The sequence below is a fragment of the Thamnophis elegans genome, chromosome 4, assembly GCF_009769535.1.
Source record: "Thamnophis elegans isolate rThaEle1 chromosome 4, rThaEle1.pri, whole genome shotgun sequence".
NCBI classification, from domain to species: domain Eukaryota; kingdom Metazoa; phylum Chordata; class Lepidosauria; order Squamata; family Colubridae; genus Thamnophis; species Thamnophis elegans.
Genome location: NC_045544.1, coordinates 113,034,358 through 113,057,892, shown reverse-complemented (window position 1 = coordinate 113,057,892; position 23,535 = coordinate 113,034,358). Strand labels below are relative to the sequence as shown.

General features: G+C 40.1%; 1 protein-coding gene across 1 annotated transcript in view; it reads left to right on the top strand.

The window, feature by feature from the left end:
- ELP3 (elongator acetyltransferase complex subunit 3) overlaps window positions 1–23,222 on the top strand; it is a 104,759-nt gene extending 81,537 nt beyond the window's left edge. Inside the window, exons 14-15 of the mRNA XM_032216720.1 lie at window positions 3,952–4,033; window positions 22,313–23,222. Coding sequence (XP_032072611.1) covers window positions 3,952–4,033; window positions 22,313–22,389 — 159 coding nt within the window. The 3' untranslated portion in view covers window positions 22,390–23,222. The remainder of the gene's footprint in view (window positions 1–3,951; window positions 4,034–22,312) is intronic.
- The last annotated feature ends 313 nt before the right edge of the window (window positions 23,223–23,535 follow it).

Here is a 23,535-nt window from a genome sequence, read left to right as displayed (position 1 = left end):
TCAGAACCAAAGTGGAAAATCCGTTTAGAACAAAAAATCAAAAAATTAAGGGCAGATGCTAGTAACTTAAAGAACATGCATGAGCAATGGCTTAAAAACAACAAAATCATAGATCGGCTAATCAGAAGATATAGATTGGATACAAGAAACATCAATGAAGCTGTAGAGATTGTAAAACAGCGGATAACAGCAACAGCTAGAAAAATTGAAAGATATGAGGCACGAATCATCCAGTATAAACAAAATCAGCAATTTCGATCAGACCAACGGCGTTTTTATCAAAGTCTTAATGTGAATGGTGACACCAAAAGTGAAAAACCAGAAAAGCAGGCCACAGTTGAATTCTGGAAAGAATTGTGGGAAAATGCAAAGGACTACAACAAGGAAGCAAAGTGGATACATGACTTTGAGAAAAGCATTGGCAACAAACAAATGCAAGTATTAGAAATAACAACTGAGATGGTCAAAAATCGAGTTAAAAAGGTAAAGAATTGGACATCACCTGGAAAGGACCAATTACATGGTTTCTGGCTCAAATATCTGACCAGTTTACATGCAATATTGGCCAGGCAACTGAATGAAATTTTACAAAAGGGCCAAATTGATGAATGGTTGACAACTGGAAAAACATACTTGATTCAGAAAGATGCAACTAAAGGAACAACACCTGAAAACTACAGACCAATAACATGCTTGCCAACAACCTTCAAATTACTCACAGGCATTATTGCAGATAACATGATGGATTATTTGGAAACAAACAACATCTTGCCAGTAGAGCAAAAAGGCAACAAAAGAAGGAGCAGGGGCACAAAAGATCAGCTTCTAATTGATAAAATGATATTAGAAAATTGTAAGAACAGAAAAACGAACTTGAATATGGTCTGGATTGATTACAAAAAGGCATTTGACTCACTGCCACATAGTTGGATCATAAAATGCTTAGAAACAACTGGCATTAGCAAAAATATTACATCCTTTACTGAAAAGGCGATGAAACAATGGAGAACTGAGTTGGCAGTAGGGAATGAGATCTACGGAATGGTTAATATCAAGCGAGGAATTTTCCAGGGTGATTCACTTTCACCTCTTCTCTTCATCATCGCACTGATCCCACTATCAGTAATCTAAAAAAAAATGAAATTAGGCTACCAAACAGCCAAAGAAGCTAAAAAAAATTCGCATTTACTATATATGGATGATTTGAAACTCTATGGAAAGTCAGAAATAGAAATCCAATCATTGACAAACAGAGTCCGAGTATTCAGCACCGATATTTCAATGCAGTTTGGCATGGAAAAATGCGCCACTGTATCCATAAAAAGGGGCAAAATCACTGCATGTGAGGGAATTGAAATGCCCAATGGCCAATTAATTAAATGCAAAGAAAATGAAGCCTACAAATACTTAGGCATTCTGCAGTTGGATAACATCAAGCATGGAGAAGTAAAAACTATTGTCAGGCGAGAGTACACCAACAGAGTTAGGAAAATTTTGAAATCTAATGGTGGAAATACAATCAAAGCCATAAATACCTGGGCAATACCAGTTATAAGATACACAGCTGGTATAGTTAACTGGACACAAGCTGATTTGGACCTTTTGGACCGAAAAACCAGGAAACTAATGACAATGCACTACAGTTTACATCCACGTGGTGATACTGATAGACTATATCTGCCCCGAAAATCAGGTGGCGGAGGATTATTACAAGTGAAGCAAACAGTTGAAGAAGAAAAACATGCACTGGCTGATTATTTAAAAGAAAGTCAAGAACATCTATTAATAGAAGTAAAGAACAAAAATCTACTGAAGGCCCAACAGACGAAACAAGAATACAGAAAAGATGTGATAAAATCAAGAATGGAGAGTTGGCAGAACAAAGCACTGCATGGCCAATTTCTGGAAAAAATAAAAGATAAAGTGGACAGTGAACAAACTTGGTTATGGTTAAAAACAGGTACATTAAAGAAAGAAACAGAGTCACTAATCCTGGCTGCGCAAGAACAAGCTATCCGCACAAATGCCATTAAGGCCAAAATCGAAAAATCCTCTGATGATGCCAAATGCAGACTTTGCAAAGAAGCTGACGAAACTGTTGATCACATACTCAGCTGCTGTAAAAAAATCGCGCAGACTGATTATAAATTGCTGCACAATTCAGTAGCACAAATGATCCATTGGAATTTGTGCAAAAATTATAATATTAAAACAGCAACAAACTGGTGGGAACATCAGCCTGAAAAAGTCACCGAAAATCAGATGGTCAAGATCTTGTGGGATTTCCGTATACAAACCGACAAAATACTGGCGCATAATACACCAGACATCACACTGGTTGAGAAAAATAAGGTCACAATCATAGACATCGCAATACCAGGTGATAGCAGGGTCGCCGAGAAGGAACATGAAAAAATCGCAAAATACCAGGACTTAAAAATCGAAATTCAACGACTATGGCACAAACCAGCAGTGGTAATTCCAGTGGTAATTGGCACACTGGGTGCTATTCCAAAAGCACTGGAATTACATTTAAAACAGTTAAAAATTGACAAAATCACCATCAGTCAAATGCAAAAAGCTGCACTGCTTGGATCTGCACGCATATTACGAAAATACGTTACGACGTCCTAGGCCCCTGGGTGGGGCCCGACTAGTAACCAATGCCAAATCCGGCGAAACAACTGGCCGCTGTGATACAATTGTATAATAATAATAATAATAATAATTGATAATAATAATAATAATAAGTAGTAGTAGTAGTAGTAGTAGTAGTAGTATAAACTTTTATTCATTAAACATGAAGCTCAGTCAACTGAACATTTAAAAATGTATCACAAATATCATTGATTGGTTCTGATGATTGATATGGGTTGCTGCCAGCATCCTATTATTGTTATATCATTATCATTATTATTTCTCCTCTTCCTCCTCCTCCTCCTCCTCTGTTCACATACTACCTCCAATTCAGACAGTTCAAATGCAGTCCCAAAACAACCTCTATATCTTAACAAACCTATCCCTTTTATATACTTTCACTAAGATTTGCCTGGCCTTAGGCATTTAATTAAGTTGCTTCTAGGGTTGATGTGGCATTTTTCCAGGTTTAGCATGTACAGAAAAAGTTTTAACTTTCAAATTACTTGACATAACTGTGCCAATCAGGGCATCTTCTGACATCCATTATGCCTTTGTTCAAATGAGGTTTTCGGATTGTAATTTTAGAAAGATTGGGAAAATATAGACTAGATTATGAGCCTGAGTCATAGCCATGCTATAGGCAGCATTATTTGCTAATGCTAAATAATTTATCATCTATTTCAGTTGCTTGTGTTCTATAGGTGCCAATGTTCTCTAGTCATGCTCCCATTATTCATTGTATGCCTGGTAGGAGCCAATATAGTGGGCATCCATGTACCAATTCAGAGGCACATGTGTTGTACTGATAAAGGATATCTCAACATTCTCCTTCGGGTTTTTTTTGTTTTTGTTTTGGTGGTTTTGGATCTCCCCCACCCCCGTAACAGATCAATGCAGCTGTCCCATAGGAGCTGGTGTAATTGTTAAAAACAAGGAAATGTTTGAGTTATTTTAAATCATTTTTTTCCTTTTCCTCAATCCTATCTGCTTCTCCATAGTTCACCATACTACCTTCTAAGTCAGGGGTGTCAACCCCGCTTTCATTAAGGGCCGCATCAGGATTGTGTTTGACCTCAGAGAGCCAAGTGGGCACGGCCAAGGTGGGTGAGGCCGGAGTAGGCATTGCCAGCTCGTCATCCTGCAGCCCTTTGCCGCAGGCCAGATCTAAGCACCCGGCAGGCCAGATTCAGCCCACAGGCCTTGAGTTTAACACCTCTGTTCTAAATGTTCTGCCAGCTAATTTCTAAATTATAAACTCCCTGTATTCTGGAAACTTACATTTCCCTTCCTCTGTACTATTTCTTTTTCTAGGGATTTGGAATGCTGCTCATGGAAGAGGCAGAGAGAATTGCCAAGGAAGAGCATGGCTCATGGAAGATAGCTGTCATTTCAGGTAATAAACTACTAGCAACTGTGTAAGTATGTACCCTCCTTTGTTAGCAGGTGAATGGGAGAGAAAGTGTTGGATAGCCGAGAATCGGAAAATTGCTAAAGAAAAAAAGCTTTCTAGATCAGAAGTCTTTGTCTGTGACAGAGGGAGCATTTTGCTATTGAAAATAACCAGTCACGTATGTTTACAGAGAGTATCTATGGTTTGATGAGATTTCTAATTGTTTCTTCATATGTTCATCCTTCCAGGAAAAAAGGACATGTTATGAAATATAGATCAGATAACTGGAATCAGCAGTTTCTTTAATTTACTTTCCATGCAATTGTCTACTTTGTGTGGAGATTTTGACCCCACCACAACATCCATTGGAATTTGAATGGTGAATAGTCTGCCCTTTAAAACTGCAGGATATATATAGGGCAAGTTGTGAGATTGCTTTTTCCCTCTCTAGGATGGTCTCAACTGATATTTCAGCAGTGATCAGGAAATAATGTATATTTCCAGCTACTGATAAACACCACTCCCAAATATTGCTCTTCAAACTATATAAATTGGGGATAAGCAGCTGTACCTGCTTTGTTTCTGGACAGCATAATCAGTAGGAATGGTTTATGGGAATTCATCTCTAGTAATGTCTTGTTTGGCTACATGTAACATACTCCTAATGTGCATACTTATTTTCTAAAGAGAGAGGTACTATAGTTCAAATCTATCTAGGGACCATATCCTATATCCATGATGGCGAACCTATGGCACACATGCCACAGGTGGCACGCGGAGCCCTCTCTGTGGCCACGCGAGCCATCGCCCAGCTCAGCTCCTCTGTGCATGTGTGCGCGCCTCCCACTGGCCAGCTGATTTTTGGGTCTCTGCCGTGCATGCAGGAGCCCAGAGGAGGCCGTTTTTGCCCTCCCAGAAGCTTGAGGAAAGCCTCAGAGCCTGGGAATGGTGAAAGCTCCCCCCCCCCGTGGTGCAGGAGGCCAAGTAGGCCACACAGGGGGGTCGTACACACGTGCATGCGTGGAGGGGGCACATGCACAGCGGGCGGAGGCATTGTAATGTGGGTGTGGGCATGCACGCACACACAATTTCGGCACATGAGAAAAAGGTTAGCCATCACTGTCCTATATCCTCCTAATTGTGAGGAATTCCTGTACTTTGCACAGAAATAAGATTGATATTCACTCCTAGCTTTGCACTAAACTGAAAGTTACATCAATCTGCTGATACAATCATAAATTTACACACAGTAGTCACCGTGTGCTGGAGACGGTGGCGAACTCTTCAGAGTCAAATTGAAAAGAGGGTTGCAGAAGGAAAGAGAAAAAAGGGAGTCCCCATTATGTGTGCATTGTACTGTTCACCTATTCATAAATTCAACCCAAGGGTTAATACTCTTGGCGGAAAGTCTAGAATAAATTTAAATCTATCAAAGAATAAGACAGCCAAGGGAAGGCCTGAAGCAATAGTACTTTTCTCTATTATCCCATTTCTGGATATTTTAGGATTTTAACTTTGGGATGGGAAGGATGATATTTTTAAAAGAGCCAGTTTGGTCTAGTGGTTAAGACAGGGGTGTCAAACTCAAGGCCCGGGGACTTGATCTGGCCCGCAGGGTTCTTAGATCTGGCCCGTGGGGCTGTCCTGGAAAGAACGAAGAACCGGTCCACGGTGCCTCTGCCAGCAAAAATGGAGCTTGGGAGGACTGCAGGTGGAGGGTTGCAGGAAACGGTTGCAACCTAAAATGGATCTTGAGAGGGCCATGGGTGGCCCTCCCGAGCTCCATTTTCGGTGGCAGAGGGTTGCAGGAAGCCATTGTAGCCGAAAACGGAGCTCAGGAGTTTGTTTTTTCTGACAGAGTTCTCTGGCCACTACAGGCGCCCCTGACACAAGTGATATTGAGCTGGCCATACCCACTCTGGTCCACCAAGGTCAAACAAAATCCTGATGCAGCATTCAATGAAATCAAGTTTGACACCTCTGGGTTAAGGCACCAGGATAAAAACCAGGAGACAGTGAGCTGTCGTCCCGCCTTAGTCATGAAAGCTGGTTAAGTGACTTGCAGCCAGTCACTATCTTAGCCCAACCCACCTCACAAGGTCGTGGTGTGGAAAATAGGAGGAGGAAGGGATATTAGGTATGTTTGCTACCTTAAGTTTATTTATAAAAATAATAAAGACAAGATTTTTTTTAAAAAAAATCTGATTGCCAATCTTTCCCAAGCACCAAACCTTTGTTGCATTTGCAATAAGTGAGAAAACTAAGGCTTCTCTAATGGCCCAATAAAGAGATCAATCAAGGAAGAAGGATGAGACGTTTAATCGTTATTCATGGCAGTACATATGGTACAGGACATGTCTTGTACACTCAAAAAGCAAAAGGCAAATAAGAGCAGGGTGCTTCCCCTCCTTAACAACTTCTCTCACTCTCTCTTGGTCACATTTTCACCCGCCCTCAAACTGTTTCAGAGATACCAAAGAAGTGCTATTTTTGTTGTTGTTAATTATTCTCATTTTCCTTACAAAGAGGCAAAGGAGAGGAAGCGCTTAAAGAGAGTGTAAGAGTATATTTTAAAGCAGCATGAAATGCATAAGATGATATTGTGGAGAAGCCTCCAAGCAGTCTTTAGAAAGCTTGATGTACTTTAGAAAATCTCACTTTTACCTCAGTTGGGGATCATTCTTGCTGCAGACTTGATTAAAATCTCTCTCACTCTCTCGATCTCTCTCTCACACACACACACATACACACAAGTATGCAAAGCAAAAAAGAGATAGAAAGTAAGATAAAAAGAAAGGAAAGGAAAAAGAAAAAGAAAATATACAATTATTTCCATTCTTTTTTTCTATTGAGTAATGGCAATGTCAATTTTTCTTCATCCCATTTTATCATCTCTGAATTATCAGACTTTTCTACGGTCCATGTAGAATTTACAGTCTTTCCAACAGATTCTTATCATTTTTGCCAAATGAATTAATCTTATGGGAAAGGCAGGACATATTTCTAGATGTGGGTGCTTCCCCGAATTTAAAGTCATATCTTTTTGAAGAAATTTCTTAGACACCTCATGGTCTCTAGCATTGCATGGAGACCTGACCTGTGCCTTAAAAGAAACCCACAATAGACTGTCCTTTTCACAAAAGTCAGCCTTCATAAAGGTATAGAGAGGGGAAAAAACACCAAAAACCAAATTGTACTTTTTATAGGGTGAAATACCAGACAGAAACTCTGTAGATGAAGCCATTTAAAATGACATGGAAATGTGAGCAAGTTACTTTCTAAATCCTCAGTGAGTGTACCTAGAATAATCCAGAGACTTCATTTATGGTACTTTTTTTGAGATTATTCAAGTCCACCAAGATGATCAGGCAGATCAAGTTGTAGGATATAACCTACCAGTATTACCGTATTTTTCGGGCTTATAAGACGCATCATGATTTTGAAGAGATAAATTTTTTTAAAAAAGGTTTTGCACTCTGCAGGCCTTCCAAACCCTATGCACGCCTCATTCGCCCCCTCCCAAAAGGCAAGAAGCCTTTTTTGGGAGGCTTATAGAGTGCCCCTGGGGGCTGGAGGGGGAGCAAAATGAGCAAAAAAGTGGCCGTTTTTTGCAAAAAAAAGGGGGGGCATGGAGAGGCTTTGGAAGGCTTATAGAGTGCTCCTGGAGGCTTGGTGGGGCAAAAGTGGCGCAGTTTTTTGCTCTTTTTTGCTCTCCCCAGCCCTCAGGAACCCTTTGCAAGCCTCCCAAATCCTCTGCACGTCCATTTTTGCAAAGGCGGCGGGGTTTCAGTAGGCTAAAAATGCTGTATTCAGTGTATAAGACGCACCCAGATTTTCACTCTCTTTTTTGAGGGAAAAAGGTGTGTCTTATACTCCGAAAAATACGGTAAGTCAAATGGTGTAATTTGTAGAAAAAATTGCCAAGGATATGTTTTATAGATTCCACTTGATCTTCACATTTCAGCAGCAATTGCCAGCATCCCTGGCAATACAGGCAATCCTTGATTTATGACCGCAGTTGAGCCCAAAATTTCTGTTGCTAAGTGAGACATTTATTAAGCAGGTTTTGCCACTTTACAGCTTATTTTGACACAGTTGTTAAGTGAATCACTGCAATTGTTAAGTTAGTAACATGATTGTTAAGTGATTCTGACTTCCACATTGGCTTTGCTTGTATGAAGGTCACAAAAAGTGATCACGTGACTCCAGGATGCTGCAACTGTCATAAATATGAATCAAATGCCAAGTGTCTGAATTTTGATCTTGTGACCATGGGGATGCTGCAATGGTCATAAGTGTGAAAACTGTTGTAAGTCACTTTTTTCAGTGCTGTTGTAACTTCAAAAGGTCACCAAACAAACCGTTGTAAGTTGAGGATTTACCTGTATTAGATAAAATTGCTTGCTGCTTTAAGCCATGATTTTTTTGTCCAGGCTGTATTTATACAAGTATATTTCCATGCCTCTCGTTCATTTTGTGGGAAACATTTCTAGCACGTGGCCAATTCATCATCATTATCCTCATCATTTTTTTTTCTTGTCATAAATAAACTTACAAAGCTCCCCTAAGCTTTTTCATCTACATTTTGACTATTGATGCATAGCTCATATGTTTCTGTTTTTGAAACTCTTTCCATCAGGTTAATAATTGTTTTGATTTGTATGTCTAAAATTTTATTCCAAATAAAATACTTTTCATGGAAAAGAGGAATATGTATACTGGTCTTTAGGACAGGAAGGATGGATTAAATTTACCTCAGGATACATTTTTGGTCATATCTGCCTCAAGATCCAACTAAATTCATTCCCCATACTGAGATTTTCCAGGTGCATTGGGATTGCAATTCTCAGCTAACATTTCTTCCAAATAATTTTGAAAGAATGCATAGCCATACGATTTAACATTTATACCTCAAACCTTGTGTTTTTATTTCTTTCAAGCTTATTGATATTACTGGATGGATAACTGCTGCTTTTCTGATCTTGCAAAAAAAAGGGGGAATGCAGGAGTCTCTCCCTTTTAATTCTAGGTTGACATATTGTTTTGACTATTTAATAGGAAAGTAGAATGTTTTCCTAGTTTTCATACTTCATAAAGGATTTAAAAGAAATACTTTGGGCCTCATGTGAGTGCCACACTCCTCTGCTGATTCATTAAAGTAGCCTGCCCATAATAGCAAATGTAACAGAAATCAAAAGGCACTTTAAAGATTCGTCTTCTGATGATTCTCCCACCTCTCAACAAGACAGGAAGCTTTTCTGTCAGCCCACCGCATATCTGTATTTTGTACACATAGAAAAACCAAATTAAAATCGACAAGCTTGTTGAAAAATGCATTCACTGCTTAAAACTTCTCTCTGTACCAATTTAGTACTCTTCCTTGGCAATTGGTTGCCAATCAGGTAAAGGAGAACTTGGTATTTCATTCTGTTATCTATCTTTCAGGGAAGTTGCCCCTCTGCCCCACCCCCAGAGAAAGCAGGGAGAACATTGTAGGCTTGTAAATGACTTCCTTCGCCTCTCTCTTACCTAAGCAATTCTTCTTGCTTAGGCAAGAGAGAATCTGTGCGGTCTGAGCTACCTGCCATACAGCTGCAGTTTGGGTTCTTAACCACTGCGCCACTGTGGTGGCACAGTGGTTAGAGTGCAGTACTGCAGGCTACTTCCGCTGATCACTGGCTGCCTGCAGTTTGACATATTGAATCCCACCAGGTTCAAGGTTGACTCAGCCTTCCATCCTTCTGAGGTGGGTAAAATGAGAACCCAGATTGTTAGGTGCAATAGGCTGACTCTGTAAACCACTTAGAGAGGGCTTTAAAGCACTAAGAAGCGCTATATAGGTCTAAGTGCTATTGCTATTCTATCCCAAGCCAACATCAAGCTCATCTTCCCATAGTTTTCTCCACTGGACCATAAGCCCGATTTAAAATAACGCAAGATAAGGCCCTGAACAATGTCCATCTTAAACCCCCTTCCTATTCCAGAGCACACCCACCCAAACCCTTAACACTGGTGAGGGCAAGAAACGTCTCTGAAATTTCCTCAGTCCTCTCAGGCAACATCAATTCGGGGTGGTGAAGGAGAGAGAAACATGAACAGACAAAATCTTAAGAAATACTATCACGAAGGAGGAACTGAGTACATTATAACCCTGTCACTACACTAACGGAGCTTGAAATGAATCAAATCAGAAGATAGTTAAGAACAGGCGCTCCGGTGGAAGCTTCTGGCAGTCACTGATGAAATCTTGTGCCACCTGCCATGCAGCTGCAGTTTGGGTTCTTAGCAGTCTCTGCTAAGAAAAATGTGCTTAGAATAAATTGAACAAGTCATTGTGCTTTGATTCCCATCCATGTTTATATCTTTTGGCTGGCTGTGGACTTAAAATGCAACTTTTTCTGCCCAGTGTTGACCAGTTGTTTATACAAATGGTGGTAACTCTTCGGGTTTGTTGTTCTCCACATTTAGTTGCTGGCATTTAAGAAGGCTACTTTCCTTTTTTTATCTACCCTAAATTAATTGGCCACAGGCAATGGTAATAGCAATAGCAATAGCAATAGCAGTAGACTTATATACCGCTTCATAGGCCTTTCAGGCCTCTCTAAGCGGTTTACAGAGAGTCAGCATATTGCCCCCAACAATCTGGGTCCTCATTTTACCCACCTCGGAAGGATGGAAGGCTGAGTCAACCCTGAGCCGGTGAGATTTGAACCGCTGACCTGCTGATCTAGCAGTAGCCTGCAGTGCTGCATTTAACCACTGCGCCACCTGCAATGGTTTCACGCCTGCATGTCAGCTTCACAAAGGCTGGGTTTGTGCAGCTTTTGTTTAATGAGTCCACAAATGCTCCTTCTAAAGATTGGTGTTTAGAAGATACTGCGTGGTTGATGAGGACAGGAAAGTATTTGGGCTGTACTGTTTCATTTGGAAAAGAAAAAACTACCCCTTTTTATGAGGTTAGAACATTACATTCAAAGAATCTCAAAACTCTTGATACAAACTTACATTTAATGGAATGTTAAAAATAACAAGCAGCAGGTAATAAAATAATGCAATGTTGCAATGTATATTTAGCTTTTTAGGTTAATTCTCTTTTTTCTTGGGCTTCTCCCCATTCAGTCTATGCCTGGAGAATGGGGCTTCATCAACAGCTTTCTTTGCCCTGGTACCAATGCTTCCTATTGACCTTTTTTTTTTTTTTTTGAGGACATAACTTAAAATGGAACCACCATCTCAATAGAAAATTGAAGCAGAATTAAGGTGATCTGGCAGGAAACTATATTTCCCTTTGAGAAAACAAAACCAGTCCTCCACTTTGGAAGCATTCTTTGTCATGTAGGTGAAGAGCCTGTGTGAGATTATTGATCTTCAGGACACCAATTAGCAGACTGCAACCATGATCTAGTCCAACACTTTAATTGCTACATCACTCTGATTCTGCCATCATGTGGAGTCTGACAGCATATTTCACAGATACAGCCAAAATTTTCTGACAGTGGTTCCATCTTCATGCAGTTTCAGTAGCTGCTATCTTTAAAGCTGGTAATACATCCATAAAATACATCCATACATCCATACATCCATATTCCCGCATTCTCAACATTTATTTATTTAAAGTAATTTATAATATATGTCCCTTCTCATCATCACCAATTCTAAAGCAGTTAACAGCAATCATTAAAAAGGCAGCTGATTAAAAATATTACGGGAGTTAATGGGTAATTGAAGCTAAATTTAAAAAATGAGTTTTTTAAAAACATTTGAAATATGGATCTTTATAACGGCTGGAGAAAAAGCTTTTCCATCCTATCATGCAGTAATATAATAGCAGTAGCAACAGCATTTAAACTTATATTTTGCTCCATAATGCACTACAACACAAACTGCACAGTTTTCAAATGTCAGCATATTGCCCCCAACAATCTGGGTCCCCATTTTACCAACCTCAGAAGGACAGAAAGTTGAGTCAACCTCAAGCCAGTCAGGATCAAACTCCTGGTTGTGGGCAGAGTCAGCCTGCAATACTTCATTTTAACCATTTCATCACCACGACTATGGAACTTTGGTTCCATCCATTGAAGTGATTGGCAGAATATTCAGGACAGAATCCTTTCTTTGCACAGCTAGTAATTGTAACTTTCTGCTGATATATGCAAAGGGTATTATTAATTTGGATATCTTTGAAAAAATAGTCAAGTTCAGAGAAGAAAACCTTAATTTATTACCTTTATATCCTATCTTTTTCTGAGATGTGAAGGTGGCGTGTTGGTGGTCTCCCCTAGCTTTATCTTCGCAAGAACAGCTCTTGTGAGAAAGTTTGAAGTGAGAGAGACTAAGGCCTCAAGTCCTCTCTCAGTGATGATGAGGTGTAACCTTTATATTCTGAGAAAACAAAGGACAGCTTCTTGGGAATATCAACAGGCGAAGCATTTTGGGAGTTCCTTTGTAGACTTTCCAAGACTTCTAGTTGCTCCCTCTGGGAAACATAATGCTAGACTACATCTGAAGGGTACTGGGATGGGAAAGGTTTAAAGGTAGGTTCAATTGTATCAATTCATAGTTTTGCTTATAGAGCAACCTTTCTTAATCTGGGTGCTGTCCAATTATGCTATGAGCATAGTTCACAGATTCTTCAGCCAGGTTGGCTAGTATGTTTGACTGGAAAGCCTTAAAATTGTGATGTCAGCCTATCTGGAGATCATCTGGTTGGCAAAAGCTGCTACTGCTGTTCTTCCAGAACATACGAACAACTTCCTCCCATATATTGCATATACATATACACAAGCTAGGTCTTGGAGCACTAATCAACAGTGGCCAAAGCATTTGTAGACATTAATGGTGGAAAGAATAGGAGAAAGCTGTTGGGGCAGTAGGCTGCGTACTGAGCAGCCCTGATTCTATTTTCTAAAGATTTAATTTTACATTCTAGATGCTTGTTCAATTCTTTCATGTTTGGCCAATCAGTCCTCCATTGTTCTCACTTGAAAAGGTGGGCTGTATGTCCTTAGCAACCAAAAAGCCGTCCCTCCCCACTCTATCCCCTTTTCCTTCTCCTTCCTCAGCAGTTGTCTCCAAGAGCCAAACATAAATGGAACAACTTACTTATTGTGAAAGTGTTGCTTGATCTTCCAAGATTGAGTAATGTACCAGCATGGCAGAAGGAATTGCTTTTGTTTTGACCTTAGGGGGTAGCCCTATTGGAGCTCCTCAGTGCTTTGATTCACAATCTTAATTTCTGTTTCCAAATGTTTATATGTCTAAAATGGCAGTTTCTGACTTTTCGTAGGAAATCAAGATGTAAGTGCCACTTAATTTTTTTTTAATCCTTTGTTTTAGCTTTATGGAATATTTCGGAAATGTTGCCTAAACTGAGAGGGAAACCCAAGTTTGTGGTGGATTAGGTATGCTTTTCTTTTGGAAGAGCAGTTTTCTATTTGTTTCATAGTTGGCTAAATAATATCTGAGAGTTTAGAGTCTATTTCCAGACTGTTTTTATTGACTTTTTTATCTGGAAACAGATTACCTCCAGCAAGTGGACTGAGGTAAGTTGGAGGAGCTTTGTAGGAACAATCTCATTTTTTTTCTTGTCTCCTTGCTCACCTAATTTATCTCCCAATCCCACTTTCACCAAAACTGTGTCTTCTTGAAAAGATTAAAGATAACATTCTTCGTGATATTTATCCAGCCTTCAGAGCCCGAATATATAGAACTACATAGTAAAAAAAAAATGGCCAACCCAAGTTCCCTGTTATCAGGCAGTGTTCTCCTGTCTGCTGCCCCTTCATCATTGAAAGGAAATGGAGGTGTTCTTCCTCTTGTGGGGGCCCTGAGATTTTCATCCAGTTCGTAAACACCTTCATGTCCTTGTAGGGAACTCAAGGCCAGCTCCGTTTGGAAGAATTGTGTTTTTATTGTGTGTGTAAATTTGGAGGTAGACAAGATACCCAAATTTTACATCTCTTACGTTATGATGACATCTCATCTCCGCTGCTGTACGGGGTGGGTGGAGGGGAGGGCATTGACACCTTGCAGAACTGCCTGTCTTTGCTGTGAATTAATTACCATGTAGTGAGTTGATCAGCTTTCCTCCAGACCAGATTTCGATTTGTGTGCCATCAAGTAGAAAATTAACATGGACACAGGCCAGAAATGTTGCATGCCTGAGCGCACACGGCTGCCAAAGTGCCTGTAGAGGAGAGGAGGGGCATTTCTGGGAACTGATGACATCCAAGCTGGCCAGCCCTTCATAGTAGCCTTTAAAAGCAAAAGACAAAAGTGGCCTTTGGCAGGACAGAGAGCTCGGTTCCCTTCCTTCCACTCACGAGATTGGAAAATCCTTTAAAATAAATAAAGAAATAAAGCTAGGGGAACATTCATCCATACCAGTCTGCCCTGAAAGAAAGAGGCACAGCTTCATTTCAATCAGGAAAATGTTTTCCTCCATTTTTATTCCATAGGTATAAATTAGGATTATGAACTGATAATAAAGCTGCATTGGGAAATCAGCAGCCTCTCTCTATATTAAATTCTCCAGTGATGTCTGTTTCTGAATCCCTGTTACACCTTCCTATAGGTTCTGTGTAGGAAGCTGCCTGTTGTTTCTCCATCTAGCACAAAATTCTTGGCTTAAATTGCAATGGTTTTCCACCAGCTCAGCAGTAAGGAAAAGGCTTTTCTTGCTTGCTTTGGAGGCATTAAAAGTAAGCAAGGATGGGAGAGTGAGGACAGGTCAAACTAAGCAATTTCCACAGCACATTCTTTTGAATCCTTTTTGTTTTTAATTCAAAAGAAAAAAAAACAAGAAAGTCCAGTAGCCTCCTGAAAAAAAAAAAGCACCTTTGGGACAACCATGACCTGGATGACTGAGAATCTCTGTAGACTTACAGCACATAGTTAAACTTAAGAAAGTCATTAAGAAAATGCTACAACTTTGAATGATGAGGAAAACTTATGAATAATAAGTCTTTCACAGAGACTAGTCATACTGGATATAATATGTATACTTTTTAGAATCACTTATTGTTTGCGTATTGGTCATAAGTAATTGTGGATGGGGGATGCTGCTGTCCCTTTTTTGGATTTCCCAACAGTAGCAATTGGCCGGTGAGTAAGAGAATACTGCATTAGGTGAACTTTTAGTTTGATTCAGCAGGACTCTTCATATTCATCTGATCCTTTTTTAAATTGATGAGGTCAGAGGCTGTTTAAGACTTCCTCTATCCAAACCTGGTGATTGACTTCTGAGTTATGGGCACCATTAATTCTCCATTCACCTGAGAGTTTATTGTGTACAATGAGGCTGGCCCTGTTCAGGCAGCCCACAGCTCCGCATTTCCAAAATCTTATTGAAAAACCATTCCTTGAGATTTGTGCAGTATTCCATAGGCAATTCAAGTTTTACTTTCCATATAAAAGGAGTGAAAGCTGATTACAGTTTATACATCCAATGCCAGAGGTGACGTTTGTAAAGCCAGAGGAGATGCTGAGATTTACTACAATCTTGAGAAAGGGGTTTTTTTTTTCCTGAGGGAGAAAGATTCACATGAGCTCAATATGACACCAGGAGGAGCTAATGACAGACATGTCATGGTATAGATTTTGAAATAATAAACTGTCCTTGAATGTTTTACTTTATTATGGCTGAACCTAATGATTAATGTTCTGACAATAATGTTTGGGGGGCAGATAAATCTGTCCATTCCATCCTTGTGAAGATTCTAGCTCCTTTGGACTGTAGGTTTTTCTTTCTGCGATTAAAACCAGGCTCAGAACTGTCACAGACCTTCCAGATGGAGTGATTATATCTCATTGAGCTCCTGCAGAGATGGCAATATTTCATTAATGGCACTTCAGCTCGGCCTCATCCCCAGCTGTATTCCCCCTCCCAAAAAACCCCCACTGTGGGCATCAATGCTTACAAAAGAAACAGAAACAATTTAAAAAATTGGCACACAATTAGATATTTATGTATAACTTATGGCTGCAATTGTTTTTATTAAAAAAAACCAAAAAGGTAAAGGAATCCCTGCGGGTTTTACTCCACTTGTTATTGCTGAGTGTAGGGGATGGTGCTCATCTCCATTTCAAGGCCATTGAGATAGTGCTGTCCGAAGACATTTCCACATGTGACCAGCATGACGCCATCGAGCGCTGCTACCTTCCCATCAAAGTGGTACCTATTTATCTACTCGCATTTGCATACTTTCGAGATGCTAGGTTAGCAGGAGTTGGGGCAAGGAGAGGAGCTCACCCCATCATGTGGCGCTCAGGTTCAAACATAGGCTACCGGCTTTCCAGATGAAACTTAAAAATGATCTTTCAATAATTATTAGGGTTTGATTTAAACAAGAGATTGATTTTGTTGTGATTGTGTTTTTGAAGATTGGATGCTTCTAGTATGTTTACATACCATATTTTTCAGAGTATAAGACGTACCTTTTCCCCCCAGAATAGAGGTTTGAAATCTTATACACTGAATACAGCATTTTTGGCCTCCCAAAACCCTGACCCTTCACAAAAATGGATGTGCAGAGGGTTTGGGAGGCCTTCAAAGTGTTCCTGGGGGCTGGGGAGGGCAAAAACAAGGGGAAAACAGGCCATTTTTTCGCTCGTTTTTGCCTCCTCCCAGCCTCCAGGAGCACTTTACAGGCCTCTCAAACTCTCTGCATGCCCCATTTTTCACAAAAAATGAAGCGTTCAGAGGGTTTGGGAAGTCTGCAGAGTGCAAAAACTTTAAAAAAGAATTTACCTCTTCAAAATCTTGGAGCGTCTTATACTCCGAAATTTTGGTAGCTTTCCCTCATCATGCTGTACTTATGACCAGTGCTCATCAGCAGAGGTTGGTGGTAGGATATGACAACTCACTTTTAAGCAGCATCTGGGCTTTCCTTGTTTTTGCGTTAGGAACTGAACCGCATCTTTTAGTGATTACATATGTGCCTTTGCTGGTTCTAAAAGTGATAGAAAATTTTCCTATCCTTAATTAGAATTAATCCTCAAAATAAAAAAAAGCAGACTCTATCCTCAACATGGTTCTAGTTAGAAACAGAAAAAATAAAGGAGAGAGGAATTTAAGTGCCATATAAATGAATAAGTCCATTATTAAATCCATATGCAAAAGATAATTCTCAGTGGGCTACGGGGAGGCTGTGCTTCAGAAATTAAAAACTTGGATACACCTGGCTCATTCATCACATTGTTTAGTAGGCAACTTGGAGTTACTCACTGTCTCTCTACCTAATTTTAATGTTATAGCGTGGGATAGAAAATGAAAGCTAGCCATGAAAACCAACTTACACTTTATAAGTTGAAGCACAAGTACATACACAGTGGCTACTTATGTGTATCTTCTTCTTCAGTTGATCAGACTAGGAAATCAAAGTCATATAGGCTAACACTTCTTTTAACATAAGGTTATAATAACAGAATCTTGCAAGTGTGGATGTATTTCCCTCCTCCATTTTTCTTCATGAGCAGTTCGTTTCAGATGCTTTCTCAGGTTACAATTCTGCCCCAAACTTGGGTTTCTTTTATCTGATCATTTTCAGCTCTTCCTACTGTTCCTCAAGGTAATTTCTTCTATTCATTACAAGGGAATATATTAACTGTATTTCATTTAAATAAAGTGCAATTGTATTCAAGGGCCTCTGCAGTGGTGGTAAACAAAATCAAGATGGCAGCTGTGATCCACCTCTTCCTTTTGTAAATCATCAAAGAGGCAAAGCTTTGGTCATGTAGCCACAGTTGCCTTCTTGACAATTTCAATCTCCTGCCTTGGTTTTTTGTCCTGATTATATTCTGCCTCCAGTTTGGAATATAGCTCTTAAGGCTCTTGCCATTCTGGCTAAGGCTTCTAGAAGCTATAGTCTAAAATATTTAGAAAGCATCAGGTTGCTAATTCTGACCTAAGAATTTGCATCAGCTTTGTTTCAAACAATGCTCATTCAACAAGCTGAAAAGGGAAGGGGGAGATAGCTGAGAATAATTGATTACAGGACCAGCCTTGAAGAGAAAATGATAGTGTTTTGTTTATTGCCACTTGCAAGCCCCATTTAAAATCATTTCAAAGTATAACAAGTGACGGACAGCCCATCCTAAATTGTATCATTTGCCTCTCCAAAGCCTGTGGGTGGCAACCCTGTATTTAGTTATGAGTGCCAGCAACCACCAGAAGCAGCCACTTGCCAGAGGCAACCACAAACTTGTAACATGCAGAACAAGAGCAAGGAAATAGAAATTGCAAAAGAGCTAAATACCAACTCCATCTTTTCTCCAGGAAGAGTTTGTGGCAGTGCTATTATGGGGCAATATAAGAACATAGAGAATTTGCTGACTTACCCATCCTCCAGTATTATGTATACATCGTCTGCTAGAAATACCTTTCCGCATTCCATATAGAACTAACATATTCCATGTTTTAATGTTTGCTGATAATTGGTAATTGTTTTGTGAATGACCAGATACTCGTCAATATCTTCATCAATGATTTAGAAAAGGTGATAAGAAAGAGAACTCATCAAATTTACAGTCAAGACCAAGCTGGCAGGAATAGCTAATACTCCAGAACCGTGCTGGCGAACCTATGGTATGCATACCACAGGTGGCATGCGGAGCCATATTTGCTGGCACGTGAAAGGTCAGCATGCGCACGCCGGCCAACTGATTTTCGGTCTTCCAGAGGGCTGGAGGGGCTGTTTTCACTTTTCCCAGACTTCAGGAAAGCCTCCAGAGCCTGGGGCGGGCAAAAAACGGGCCCAACGAGCCAACTGCACCTCCCATGAGGGTATGTGTGCGTGCATGCGCAGGGGGGTGTCGCACACGCATGTGGAGATGTGCATGATGCATTGAATTGTGGGTATGGGCATGCAGACAATTTTGGCACACCTTTATAAAAAGGTTCTCCATCACTGCTCCAGAAGATAGGCTCAAGATATAGAAGGAACTTGACATATTGGAACACTGGGCTCTATCTAACAACATGAAATTCAGTGACAAAAAAAAGAAAAGTTCTGCATTTAGGCAAGAAAAACCAATGCACAGGTATAGAATAGGTGATACTTGGCTCAATAGTAGTAACTGCAAAATGAATTTTGGAGTCCTAGTGGGCAATCACTTAAAAATGAGCCAGTAGTGTGCTGCAGCTGACCAAAAAGCCGATGCGGCCCTAGGCTGCATTAACAGAGCGATAGATTCAAGATCATGTGATGTGTTACTACCACTTTATAATACCTTGGTAAGATCACACTTGGAATATTGCATCTAGTTTTGGTTGCCACAATATAAAAAAGATGTTGAGACTTTACAAAGCCTGCAGAGAAGAGCATCAAAGATATTTAGGAAATTGGAGGCTAAAACATACAAGGAACAGTTGCAGGAATTGGGTATGTCTAGTTTAATGACAGACATGGAATGATATAATAGCAATATTCCAATATCTAAGGGACTGCCACAAAGAAGAGAGGGTCACCTATACATTTCCAAAGCATCTGAAGACAGGACAAGAAGCAACAGTTGGAGACTAATCAAGGAGAGAACCAACCTAGGAGAAATTTCTTGACAGAACAATTAATCAATAGAATGACTTGCTTCTAGAAGTTGTGGGTGCTCCAACACTATAAGAAGAGATTTGGCAAATCTTTGTCTGAAATGGTGTAGTAGGGTTTCCTGCTTGAGTAGGAGGTTGAACTAGAAGATCTCCAAAGTCCTTACCAATTCTGTCATCTTATTCAGTATTAATAAGCTTATCTGTATTGCCTGTGTTTCATTTCCTATTCCCCAGTATAATATTTCAAGTGTCTGATAAAATAGTTCCTGGTCCACCAAAAATATTATCATATTATCCTTTGCAACTAGGCAAATAAGAGGCTCTGTATAGTGTTCCAGTTTATGTGTGTATGCAGAGGTGGGCTTCACATAATTTAACAACCAGTTCCCCTTGTGCAGAGCCAAAAATGTGAACGCATCCGTGCTTTGCTCGTGTGTGTGCCTTCCACACTTGCTTACAGCTTCAAACACACTGCGATTTCATACAGGCAGCTTCCAGCACACCTCCTTGGGCAGCCGCAGTGAGTCGAGTGGGAGAGACACGGAAATCAGCTGGGCTGCATGGGCAGGGCGAGCAAGTCAGAGAGAGAGAGAGAGATATAGGACAGGATAGCAACAGGGCAGGTAGGCAGGCTCGGCCGGTGGTCAGAACTAACGGTTCACCCGAACCGGCAGCAGCCCACCTCTGTGTTGGGTATGAGTATGTCTAGTTTAATGAAAAGAAGGGCTAGGGGAGACATGATAGCAGTGTTCCAATATCTCAAGGGTTGCCACAAAGAAGAGGGAGTCAAACTATTCTCCAAAGCACCTGAGGGCAGGACAAGAAGCAATGGATAGAAACTAATCAAGGAGAGAAGCAACTTAGAACTGAGGAGAAAGTTCCTCGCAGTTAGAACAATTAATCAGTGGAACAACTTGCCTCCAGAAGTTGTGAATGCTCCAACAGTGGAAGTTTTAAAGAAGATGTTGGATAACCATTTGTCTGAAATGGTATAGGGTTTCCTGTCTAAGCAGGGGGTTGGAATTAAAGACCTCCAAGGTCCCTTCCAACTCTGTTATTCTGTTCTGATCTGCATGTATGTAGTTATCCTACATATCAGTCAGAAGTAAAAATGAAGTGATTCTATGTTCACCTTTCTTATTTTAAAAAGTACCATATATTTCAGAGTATAAGACGCACTGGAGGATAAGACGCACCAAGGTTTTGAAGAGACAAATTTTTTAAAAAAGTTTTTGCACTGTGCAAAACTCTCAAAAACAGCCTGTTTTTTGCGAAAACCAGCCTGTGTTTTTTTAAAGGCATGAATAGCCTTTAGGAAGCTTGTAGAGTGCTCCTTGGGGGGGGGGGGGGGGCAAAACAAGCAAAAACGGACCCATTTTTTGTCAAAAAAATTTGCATGCATAGCCTTTAGGAAGCTTGTAAAGTGCTCCTGGGGGCTGGGGGCCAAAATTGAGCAAAACAATGGCCCGTATTTTGCTCACTTCTGCTCTTCCCAGCCCTCAGAAGCTCTCTGAAAGCCTTCTACAGGCTCTGCATGGCCATTTTGGTGAAGGGGGCGGGTTTGGGAGGCAAAAAATGCTGTATTCAGTGTATAAGACGCACCCAGATTTTCAGGCTCTTTTTTGAGGGAAAAAGGTCCGTCTTATACTCTGAAAAATACAGTATGTCTTTCAGAACTTATAAATCTTATCTTTTATGTATATATGATTTAGAATTTTCATACTTGATCTTCTGGATTGGCAAGAACCTGATGTTAAAAAAAAGAATATGATTTTCATAAAGCCCACACATTATTCAAAATAATGGAACATATAGGCCAGCCATCTTTCAGAAAAATCTATAGCTCGCATACGTCTATTTCCTTGTTTTTATTCAGCACCTTCAACCCCTCATTGAATCACTGATTAAGAACTTTATTTTCCAGCAGCAAAATAGGAGATATGCTAATGGGTTCTCTTTGTCTCCACAAGATACATTGGGGGAAACCATATGCTCTGGGTTATAGTTCCTCATCTGGAAAAAAAAAGCTTTAGTTCAGTTTAATAATCATAAACGCAAATAAAAAGATCACTTGACTGTCAACAATATTATTATGTAGCAAATGTCACAGAATAGTCATGAACGTTTTAGTTAATCGTGTGGAAAGCCTGGTCACGGAATAACTAAAAAGCTCTGCAGCTGAAATGGAGGATTGGTTTAAGTCAAAGATTTGCAGCCCATCAAGAGCCACATTCCCTTGAATAACGTGATAGAAGTGTATTGGGGAAGGAGCCTCTCTGGCACCCACTTTTTCCTCCTCATAACATCTCAGCAGATAAAGGACGGGTCACTCTTATCAGTAATTTGAGCTTGCATAAGATTTTTGATGATTAAGCCTCAAGCTGAATGAAATCAGCCCAAGGGCTACAAGGTTTCCCATCTCTGGTATCAATGGAAGAGCATGGTGCTCTAAAGAAAAAAAAACAGGGTCCCCTGTAATGTGGGAACTGGGGATGAATAACCTGAGGACTGAAACATGGGGCAATATGAAGCAAACTTAATTGGTGTCATGTGCAGATGGTAGCGAAGAAGACATGCAGATGCTACGTTATTTCAAAGGAAACATACTTTTCCTATAATAGATATAATAGGGGTAGTTTGAAATATGTGTTTCAATGCATCTTCCAGTCGGACTGGCTATTTGCATATTCTTCTCCGTAAGTTGTTTTTTGAACTACGTCTTTTTTCCCCCCTTGCAGGTGTGGGTACCAGAGATTACTACAGGAAGATTGGCTATGGACTAGAAGGGCCCTATATGGTGAAAAGACTGGACTGAAATTTAGCGAAGAACACCTGAGGCTTTGCATTTGCACATTAAGGCCCAGAGCAGAATGGAGATGCCATGGCCCTACTTCAAACATTGTCTGAACTAGCCAAACAAGGTCCATTTAGATCACTTGATCTCAAAGAGTGGATTCTCTTTTGAGTATCACATTCAAATCCATCCAATGAATTTTGTTGGCTCTTCTATAACAGGCAAAAAAAAAAAAGAGTTGACCATTATTTCATTTCTCTGATTATCATTTATAAAGGGGTAACAGCCTGGAAACCTTCAGGGTTTCAGATCTATGGTATCATAAGGCAGGGGTGTCAAACTTGCGGCCAGATGTGTCACATGATGGACATGCTAACCCCCATTTTAGCAAAGGGGGGAAAAGTGATACGTCATGTGATGACAACGTGACACCACGAGTTTGACACCCCATCATAAGGTGTCTGCAACGTAGACCTTTTTATATCAGCTGCAGCTATTTTTAACAGCGTTGGGCTTTCTTTTGGTTTAGTCTAATGTTAAGTGACAATTGCCTCGTATGCAAGATTAAACTTGCCACTTTTAGTATCTGCCGTGTTAGCCTGACCTTCAGTTGTTTACTTGATAGCCTCAGAGTATATCTGGCTTTACAGATAAAGTTTATACTCCTACTTGCAGATACACAAGAGAAAAGGCATTATTTCTTCTATAAAGTAAAATTGCTCCTGCCAATTAAATACAGGTTTTTACATTCACTGCGTATTTATGTTGACATCTGTATCCCTCCACTTTATTATCTACGTACCAGTGTGGTTCACAAAAGCTTAAGACCACCATGCTGCATTAAACCATAGAGTCATTAAAATGAATTTACAATCCAGCAGAGGGGATCATAGAGAAACAGTCTATTAGCCTCTAGACAAGATGAGTGGCATACAAATAATATTAAAAATCTTTTCAGAATCAAGGTGGATTTATCTTAATGAAGAGGAATTACTGTAAACTATTCAAAAATTCAACTTTGAGTCAATATTCTAAAATCATACAGTTTCAGATTTTCACTGCTTTTTTGCTTTGGCTAGGATGCAATTTGCGAGACACTTAGTGAAGCTAGAATTTTGTACCAGGCTACAAGTGAAGCAAAATTTTATGGCAGGTTTAGTAAGACAC